Raw genomic sequence first — 10,166 nt, 5'->3', positions numbered from 1 at the left:
ACAAAGAACCAAGTTACAGAGCCTAAACCAACAGAGGAAGGTAGTGGGAAAAAGGATGAAAGAGTAACAGAACAGGTGACTCAACCAACTTCTATTAAGGATGGGGAAGGAATCAGAAACAAACAAGGGAATATAATGGAGACTGGAAAGCAAAAAGTGTAGGATAGGCAGGAAAATGCAGGCCGGATACACCTAGTAATGTTACAAGAACTACAAGTAGACAAGTACAACAGGGGAAGGGAGCTGGTGATAGGAGCTATCATAATAACTTTCAGGTGTTGGAGATAAACGATACTGCTGTAACTGGTACTAATATTAGTAAAGTTGAGGGGAATGAGGGGGGGAAAGCATCACCTCCTAGGGGTAATGGATAACATTTTATGTTGGAATGTTAGGGGTATGAAGGCCCCTAACAAGCAAAAGAAGGTGAAACTCCTTTGTAATAAAAAAGAGATAGGGTTGATAGGCATGGTGGAAACAAAAATTTAGTCTGAGAAAATTGATCAAGTGGCTAATAAGCTATTTGGAGGATGAGGGAGTATAACAATTTGAGGGAACATTATAATGGTAGAATTAGGTTGGCATGGAGACAGGAATGTTTTAAAGTCACTCTGAGTACTATGGCTTATCAAGCAGTAACATGTATGGTGACTCACAACAGGTTGCAGATTACTTATATGATGACTATAGTCTATGCTTATAATACAAAGGAAGAAAGAAGAAGCTTATAAAGCTACCTAGACACTATGAAGAAGAGTGTGGGGGTCCATGGATAGTTATGGGAGACTTTAATTCTATTTTGCATACTGAAGATAGAGTGGGAGGCAATCCTATAACCTTGGCTGAAATAGTAGAGTTTCAGCAGTGCATAGAGCAATGTGAGCTGCTTGAATTACCAACCAGTGGGAGCAGGTATACCTGGAATGATAGGCATGGAGATAATAGGATCTTATCAAAGATTGATTGGGTATTCATTAATACAGCATGGCTCAATTCAATGCCAGTCTATATGGCTTACTATTTAGAGGAGGGAATAAGTGATCATTTCCCACTTAAGCTATCAAGTGCTAACTCACCTAGGAGGGTCAAAGCTGCTTTTAAATTCTGTAATGTTTGGGCCTCTCATCCAAACTTTATAGATATAGTTAAAGAGGGATGGGGACAGAATGTTGAAGGATGTAGTATGTTCAAAGTGGTTAAGAAGCTAAAAATGCTAAAGCAAAAACTAAAGGTGTTGAATAGAAGTTATTTCAGTAATGTTATTGAAGAAGATGATGCAGACAGAATGGCTTTGGCTGCAACTCAAGTAGAGCTTCATAGAAATCCACTGGATGTTGAGCTACAGCTAGAAGAAATACAGAAGTTCCAAAAATTCAAGAGATCATCTTATTTGGCAGAAGTATACCTTCAACAAAGGAGCAAAGCTACTTGGATTAAGTTGGGAGATGATAATAATAGATATTTCTTTTCAGTGATAAAGCACAGAAGGTTGCAAGAAGCCATTATCCAAATTGCTGATAAGTTTGGATGCCTGAAACTAAGCAGGAAGAGATATCATGTATATTTGTGGAGTATTATCAGGAGCTACTGGGGACAAAGGGAAGATACAGGGATCATGCCATTCAGAGCTTTATGAAGAACGCGAAAGTACTGTCAACTACTCAACAATTGCAATTGGTAAGATCATACACAGGCCCAGAAGTGAAGAATGCTATGTTCAGTATAAATGATACTAAAAGTCCAGGTCCAGATGGATATGGGAGTGGATTTTATAAAGCATGTTGGTCAATTATTGGAGAGGAGGTGACCAAGGCAGTGTTGGAATTTCTTGATAATGGGCAAATACTTATTCAGATAAATTCAACTAGTATAGCTCTTATACCAAAAGTGAAGAATCCCTTGCAGGCTAGCCAATTCAGGCATATTTCTTGTTGCAATGTTATCTATAAATGTATTTCTAAGATCATTTCTAAAAGATTGAGGAAAGCCATTCCTATAATTGTAGCCGACAATCAAGCAACATTTATTGAAGGCAGATCACTTATTCACAATGTGCTTATATGCCATGATCTATTGAGGCATTATAACAGGAAGACTACTCCAAGATGCTTGATGAAGATTGACCTAAAGAAAGCATATAATATGGTTAGGTGGGAATTTTTGGAGGAAGTTCTTAAAGGTTATGATTTTCCAATGCCGTTCATCCAACTGATTATGATGTGTGTTACAATAACTACATTCACTGTGAAAGTGAATGGTGCAGGATATGGTTACTTTGAAGGAAAAAGAGGGTTGAGACAGGGAGATCCTATGTCTCCATTACTGTTCCTATCTAGAGGGTTAAATAAAATGAGTGAGCTCCCAGATTTTCAATTTCGCCCCATGTGCAAGACCACCAAACTGACACACCTGATATTTGCAGATGATTTGATGTTATTTTGCAAAGGTAACAGTCAATCTATCCTCAGGATGATGGAAGTAGTGAACCATTTCAGTGAAGTGTCAGGGTTGGTAGCTAATATGGAGAAATCAAACATATTTTTAGCAGGATGAATGAGGCTACAAAACAGTCTATTGTGAGAGATACAGGGTTCCTAGTGAGTACATTACCTATGAGATACCTGGGGCTACCCTTAACATCAAAGAAGTGGAGCAAAGTAGAGTGTCATCAGCTAGTGGAGAAGATTACAATAAACATTCAATCAGGGTATGCGAAACAACTATCATATGCAGGTAGACTGCAAGTGATCGCAGTGTTGTTTGCAATATACAACTTTTAGGGGGCTGTATTTACACTCCCTCAAAGTGTTATAAAAGCAGTTGACAGGAAATGCAGGGAGTATCTATGGGGCAGTACAGAAGGACATAGAAAGATGACATTGGTATCATGGGATGTACTATGTAGACCAAATAAATATGGAGGACTAAACATTAAGGGGTGTAAAAATTGGAATATAGCTTCTGTTGGTAAACTGCTATGGAAATTAGTAACAAACAAGGAAGTACTGTGGGTGAGATGGGTACATGGGATGTATATGAATTCCTGTAGGAATATTTGGGAGCATAATCCACCTTCTGACTGTAGTTGGTATTGGAAGAAGATAAATAGTTTAAAACATAATATGGCACAATGGTACAATGGGAACACATATAGGTTGACGAGCAATGGAGATTATTCTGTATCTAGCAGTTACAATGTAATGTTAGGGCATAAGTCAAGGTGCAGGGAAATGGATTTGATATGGAGCAGGGTAATGTTACCAAGACATAGATTTGTTTTGTGGCTGGCATATCAACAAAAAATGTAAACAAAGGGAAGACTATTACAACTGCACATTCCTATCACAGGTGATGCTGAGTATTGCATGTGTAATCTGGGAGTGATGGAGACACAACAACATCTGTTTGGGGGCTGTTGTTGGGTAAAAAATATGAGAGGTGCTCTGATAAGTTGGGTAGCAATCAGACTACCAGATATGGCAATACCAGAGATGATACAATGGATTAAAAGGAGGCATTGGAAGCAATTAAGGAAGGAAGTTGCAACAGCAATCATAAGAGCAATTGTATACCATACTTGGCAAGCGAGGAACTGGAGAATTTTTAGACAAATTAACCTGAACATGGAGTTCTGTGTTGGGCAAATTAAAAAGGAGCTTGTGGACAGAATGAGTGTGTATGCAGAGTCTAAAAGAGCTAAACAATGTCCACTGATGATACAAAGACTATATGTAGTTAGGTTGAATTCTGTTGATTGATTTTTTATTTCTTTCTTCTAAAGTCGTTGGATTTTTGTACTTAGAAGAGTTATTTTTTGTTGAGGTCTTGATGTACTAGAAGTGCTAGTACACTTGATGCTCTTAGGATGTGAAGCATTTGGGTTGGAATGGTAATATTCCCATTTATTACCAAAAAAAAAAAAGTTAATGATATATATTTTAACCTTAATTTTTTACTACTGAAAATTTAATTATATTTAATTCGGGTAAATATCAGATGCCACCAAACATTTACCTAGCCACTCCTCTGAAATAATGGTTAATGTGTTGACCATAATTCAGTGAAAACCACGGCAATAAGAAGAAACAGAGGGCTAACCAACAGCTGCATATCTTTAAGCCATTTCTATTTACCCCAACACCGCATCTTCCTCTGATCCCGACCCTACGGGCGTAAAAAGTGTAAATCATTAGAATTGTTTTATTTATTTTATTTTGTGATGTCACTATTTTTTTAAATCAAATTAAATTGGGTGTCGATTTTTTTGGGTCCTACTTATGTATAGTATGGGGCTATGGAGGCACTGAGAGAGTCCGTAACGTTTCTATATAAGGCCACTCTACGCATTAACAAACTTCGTTCCCAAACAGAACAAGAAAATCAAATCTTAGAGTGAGATAGAGAGAAATATTTTGAGAGAGAAAAATTTTCTTCCTTCTTTCCTTTTTTTTTTCCCCAATACCCATTCATATTCTTTTTTAGAATAATCTATGGCGGCATCTGTCGAAAACAGGCAGTTCAGTCACCTAGAAGCCGGTTTATCCCGGTCTTTCAAGCCCCGGTCTGATTCCCCGGTTCGTGGCTGCAACTTCCCTTCGCCCAACAGTACTAATTTCCAAAAGAAACCAAATTCCACCATTTACCTTGATTACTCGTCGAGTGAAGACGACGATGATGATGACGAAAAAAATGAGTACCTTCAAATGATAAAAAAAGGGAATTCAGAATTAGAGCCATCTGTTCATGACACTAGGGACGAAGGTACCGCTGATAATTGGATTGAACGCAACTTTTCCATGATTCGTCTCACCGGAAAGCATCCATTTAACTCCGAACCACCGTTGAACCGGCTCATGCACCACGGTTTTATCACACCGGTCCCACTTCATTACGTTCGTAACCATGGACCGGTTCCCAAGGGCACGTGGGATGACTGGACCGTGGAAGTCACGGGACTAGTGAAGCGTCCTATGAAATTCACAATGGACCAGTTGGTTAACGAATTCCCTTGTAGAGAATTGCCGGTTACGCTTGTGTGTGCTGGCAATCGAAGGAAAGAACAGAACATGGTTAAACAAACCATTGGTTTCAACTGGGGCGCCGCTGCCGTTTCAACAACTATATGGCGCGGGGTACCCCTCCGCGCTTTGCTAAAACGGTGTGGTGTTTTTAGCAAGAATAAAGGGGCGCTTAATGTTTGCTTCGAAGGAGCTGATGTGTTGCCGGGAGGTGGTGGTTCAAAGTATGGAACCAGCATTAAGAAGGAATTTGCAATGGATCCAGCACGAGATATCATCGTAGCTTACATGCAGAACGGAGAAAAATTGGCACCCGACCACGGGTTTCCAGTACGAATGATAATTCCAGGATTCATTGGAGGAAGAATGGTGAAATGGATAAAGAGGATTATAGTCACCACCCAAGAATCAGACAGCTATTATCATTTCAAGGACAATAGAGTTCTTCCTCCCCATGTTGATGCTGAACTTGCAAATACTGAAGGTACGTACCGTAACTATTTCAATTTATGTGACTAACATACATATTTATATTTAGTTATCATTTTTATTAAGTGGTATAAATATATTTTAATTAGTTGAGACTTGCACATAGAAGTAAAATATTTCTTAGAATACAAAATCAACTGAAAGCTTACTTCTAATTATATGGTTTTGAATTTTCCTTTCACTAAAGTAAATAAAAAGGAAACAATTATATTCAACGCATCTAGGTATATGGTCCTGTCATTATCTCAAATCAAATGGTTAATCTGTGTGCAGCATGGTGGTACAAGCCAGAGTACATCATCAACGAGCTTAATATTAACTCTGTCATTACGACGCCATGTCATGAAGAAATTTTGCCTATTAACGCCTGGACGACTCAGCGACCTTACACGTTGAGGGGCTATGCTTATTCTGGTTAGTATTTCTTTTTTTTTTTTTCGAATTTGCTGAAAATTTTGATATTTCTTAGTTTTGTGGATATACATCGTATCATCTAACTCTGACGTTTTACTTCGTCCTTATGCACCCACTTGCTTCCTTACTTTCTCAGAGAGTTCATTGATGAAAAATACTTGCTATTTTTGACCCGATAACCTCACCGTCCTTAATTAAATGTAAAATATAATTATAGTAGAATTTAAATTTATTAGATGTCTTCTTTAAAAAGCGTGTAAAAACTTTAAAGACGGAATATTAATATGAATAGGAGGTGATATTTTCTAATACTTACAAAGAGTCAATAATTGGTAGACAATTTAAACTAAATACTAGTTAAAAAGTCTGTGAATACAACTATTGGTACTGGGATTAGGGAGAATAGTAGTAAAATGGAGTAATTGGAACAGAACAGAAAGAAAAGGCAAACATGGTTTTATTTAAGTATTTTCTTTTATGATAGTACACAAAAACCTGGGGAACTTTCCTAGTTCTGAAGAGTCGGTCATTGGTAGTACAAAATTAATGCTATAGTAAATCAAGTGAATATTAAATTCAATTGTCGAAAGCACGGAATCTTTTTAGTTCCTGCATCTTGGGTTGCCTCAACAACAACCTTTGTTGAATTATTATAGTAATGTTCAATACAATATGCAATTAGAAAACTCTCAAGGGGTCACTTTATATGGATCTAGTCAATACTATTTCTTCTAAACAACGTGCCTAATTACTTCCCACTTTCCAGTACAGGGCCACCATTAAGTTTAATTTGTCAATTCCTTGTGCAATTGACCCTTCAAATGAGCAAAAGTGTTACGTAGGAAAATTAACTTCAGCTACTATTATAGGAGTAAACCTGTTAGGAAAAGATGCTCGAGGAACTGACAAAACGGGTAGAATAATTAGCCATTGTATTGATTGAAATACTGATTGTGAACGTGTAACAGGCGGAGGGAAAAAAGTAACGCGAGTAGAAGTGACGTTGGATGGAGGAGAAACATGGCAAGTTAGCACACTAGATCACCCAGAGAAGCCCACCAAATATGGCAAGTATTGGTGTTGGTGCTTTTGGTCACTCGAGGTTGAGGTGTTAGACTTGCTCAGTGCTAAAGAAATTGCTGTTCGAGCTTGGGATGAGACCCTCAATACTCAACCCGAGAAGCTTATTTGGAACGTCATGGTACGTTCACTTCTCCTTTTACCTTTATTTATTTTAACTTCTATATACTAATGGTGTAAAGTTATTTTACAATTTTGTCAATAAATGTAAACCCTGCAATTTTGTTCCTATTTTTGATATTTCAACTTTTTTGTGATTGCTTCATTATCTAGATTCACAGAGCACATGTGTTCACATGCCAAAACAAAAAACTACAAACAAAAAAACTTTTCACTAGTTTTAGTCTAAGATTCCCCCCTTTTTTTTGAGGTGTGTGGTCCATACTCCATAGATCAATTCCAAGCCACTAACGTACCAGCCCTGAAAATTCTTGGTAGTTATAGCAAAGTACAATCATTTCATATTATGTAAGCAGAGACTTGATCATATGAACTAGATGTGAATACCACTTGCCCAGTCCACCAGGTCAATTCATCTAGATATGTAAATCTTGACACCAACACTGAGTCACTGTTTATAACATCATTTCATCCTTGAACATTACTTGGTCTAATTAATTAGTAGTATTTTTTTTATATACTCTAAAAATTGTAATTACATAAATGAATTTAACTTATATAAGCTGACAACGTTACTAATTCCACTTTCGACAGACGGTTATCTATAGAAATCATTTAGGTGAAACAATTCTCTTACACTATGATCAGTGTTAGTACATAATGTTATTACATTTTCTAAATATTGTGCTATGTTGCAATGTTCAGGGAATGATGAACAATTGCTGGTTCCGGGTAAAGATGAATGTGTGCAAGCCTCACAAGGGAGAGATTGGAATAGTGTTTGAGCACCCGACTCAACCTGGAAACCAATCAGGTGGATGGATGGCGAAGGAGAGACATTTGGAGATATCAGCAGAGGCACCTCCAACACTAAAGAAGAGTATCTCAACTCCATTCATGAACACTGCTTCCAAGATGTACTCCATGTCCGAGGTCAGGAAACACAGCTCGGCTGACTCTGCTTGGATCATAGTCCACGGTCATATCTATGACGCCACGCGTTTCTTGAAAGATCACCCTGGTGGGACTGACAGCATTCTCATCAATGCTGGCACTGATTGCACTGAGGAATTTGATGCAATTCATTCTGATAAGGCTAAGAAGCTTTTGGAGGATTTCAGGATTGGTGAACTCATAACTACTGGTTACACCTCTGACTCTCCTGGCAACTCCGTCCACGGATCTTCTTCCTTCAGCAGCTTTCTAGCACCTATTAAGGAACTTGTTCCAGCGCAGAGGAGTGTGGCCCTCATTCCAAGAGAGAAAATCCCATGCAAACTCATCGACAAACAATCCATCTCCCCTGATGTTAGGAAATTTCGATTTGCATTGCCCTCTGAGGATCAAGTCTTGGGATTGCCTGTTGGAAAACACATCTTCCTCTGTGCCGTTATTGACGATAAACTCTGCATGCGCGCTTACACGCCTACTAGCACGATCGATGAGGTGGGGTACTTCGAGTTGGTTGTCAAGATATACTTCAAAGGAATTCACCCTAAATTCCCTAATGGAGGGCAAATGTCACAGTATCTTGATTCTCTCCCATTAGGGTCATTTCTCGACGTGAAAGGTCCGTTAGGTCACATTGAATACCAAGGAAAGGGAAATTTCTTAGTTCATGGCAAACACAAGTTTGCCAAGAAGTTGGCCATGATAGCAGGTGGAACAGGAATAACTCCAGTTTATCAAGTCATGCAGGCAATTCTGAAAGATCCAGAAGATGACACAGAAATGTATGTGGTGTATGCTAACAGAACAGAGGATGATATTTTACTTAAGGAAGAGCTTGATTCATGGGCTGAGAAAATTCCAGGAAGGGTTAAAGTTTGGTATGTGGTTCAAGATTCTATTAAAGAAGGATGGAAGTACAGCCTTGGTTTTATTACAGAAGCCATTTTGAGAGAACATATCCCTGAGCCATCTCACACAACACTGGCTTTGGCTTGTGGACCGCCTCCTATGATTCAATTTGCTGTTAATCCAAACTTGGAGAAGATGGGCTATGACATTAAGGATTCCTTATTGGTGTTCTAATTTTCAAAACAAAACATTATCTGCAGGAATAAATTTTTTGTTTCCCCCTATCAGTTGTACATATTGTATTTGGTTTATCACCCCCATGTACTACGTACTGTTTGTAGTTCTTACATCTTTTTTTTTTTTTTTAGAATTTTTTTAAACCTTAGGATATAAAGGTTTTCTCTTCCTACAAAGTGATTCTTTAGGGAAGAAATGTTGTACTGTACTAGTATGTCTATGTCAAAAGGTTGTAATGTTTACCATGACAAATTGTATTCAATTCCTCGTGGAATAGTAACATTGTACTCATGTGTCTTCTTGTAAGAGATTCTTCAAAATATCAATGTATATATATAGTAATTGCAAAACATTGTTCCTTTTCCCGATGTAGTTAACTACTCTTACTTTAGCTTCTAGTCTCTGGTGAATATTTTGTTCTTTTTCTAAAACTCTTTAATTCGACCTTAAATAAGAGAAAAGTTTAAACCACAAATATCATTATGCAGACGATATGGTAATTAATCTACTTTTTGAAAAAAAAACTATTTTCTTTATGTGGTCCTTGAAAATAATATTCTAGAACTTTTGTATATTCCCCTTTCAACTTCTATTTAATTTTGCTTTTGTCTTTTTTTCGAACCAATTTTAGTTGCTTATAAATCGATGGGAAACTTACACAAATGTCTCAAATAAATCTCAACTTACCAACCTCTAGCCATTAGTCATAGACTTACCAAAACTAGCCAACAAAAATTGAAAAACCAAATAATAGGGTTCTTTTTCTCAAAGAATCACATGCAAAAATCACCTACCATATTTTTAAGCGTGATTAGCAAGATTAGATACAAGACGGAAAGGAAATTTCATGGACGGGGTAGCAAATAAGGTGATGAAATACAAAAATCTATACAATATTCCAAAAATCTAAACAAAAAAGGAACTTTTTCAATGGGTATAGTTGAAATTCATTGAAAATATATAGATAAGTCAATATACAAAATTTGAGGAAGATTGGAGGTGATTTGG

At 37.4% G+C, this 10,166-nt stretch overlaps 2 protein-coding genes across 2 annotated transcripts; both read left to right on the top strand.

Moving 5' to 3' along the window:
• Nucleotides 1-778: 778 nt before the first annotated feature.
• Nucleotides 779-1,636, top strand: LOC109206447. The gene has a single exon (XM_019369271.1). The coding sequence runs from the start codon at nucleotides 779-781 to the stop codon at nucleotides 1,634-1,636; it is 858 nt and encodes a 285-aa protein (XP_019224816.1).
• A 2,711-nt stretch (nucleotides 1,637-4,347) lies between these two features.
• On the top strand, nucleotides 4,348-9,508 carry LOC109206453 (nitrate reductase [NADH] 2). Its single transcript, XM_019369273.1, has 4 exons — nucleotides 4,348-5,502; nucleotides 5,781-5,921; nucleotides 6,890-7,122; nucleotides 7,827-9,508. The coding sequence occupies exons 1-4, from the start codon at nucleotides 4,491-4,493 to the stop codon at nucleotides 9,153-9,155; spliced, it is 2,715 nt and encodes a 904-aa protein (XP_019224818.1). The 5' UTR covers nucleotides 4,348-4,490; the 3' UTR covers nucleotides 9,156-9,508.
• Nucleotides 9,509-10,166: the final 658 nt, after the last annotated feature.

This window comes from Nicotiana attenuata, unplaced genomic scaffold (genome assembly GCF_001879085.1).
Source record: "Nicotiana attenuata strain UT unplaced genomic scaffold, NIATTr2, whole genome shotgun sequence".
NCBI lineage: Eukaryota > Viridiplantae > Streptophyta > Magnoliopsida > Solanales > Solanaceae > Nicotiana > Nicotiana attenuata.
The sequence above is the reverse complement of the archived record's forward strand: the minus strand, read 5'-3'. Positions and strand labels throughout refer to the sequence as shown.

What these genes read in the sequence shown, in the direction of transcription:
- LOC109206453 (XM_019369273.1), top strand. Translation starts at nt 4,491, where the DNA reads ATGGCGGCATCTGTCGAAAACAGGCAGTTCAGTCACCTAGAAGCCGGT. An exon ending in TGAACTTGCAAATACTGAAG is followed by an intron (nt 5,503 to 5,780) that starts GTACGTACCGTA and finishes ATCTGTGTGCAG; the next exon opens with CATGGTGGTACAAGCCAGAG. An exon ending in AGCTTATTTGGAACGTCATG is followed by an intron (nt 7,123 to 7,826) that starts GTACGTTCACTT and finishes TGCAATGTTCAG; the next exon opens with GGAATGATGAACAATTGCTG.
- LOC109206447 (XM_019369271.1), top strand. Translation starts at nt 779, where the DNA reads ATGGGAGACTTTAATTCTATTTTGCATACTGAAGATAGAGTGGGAGGC.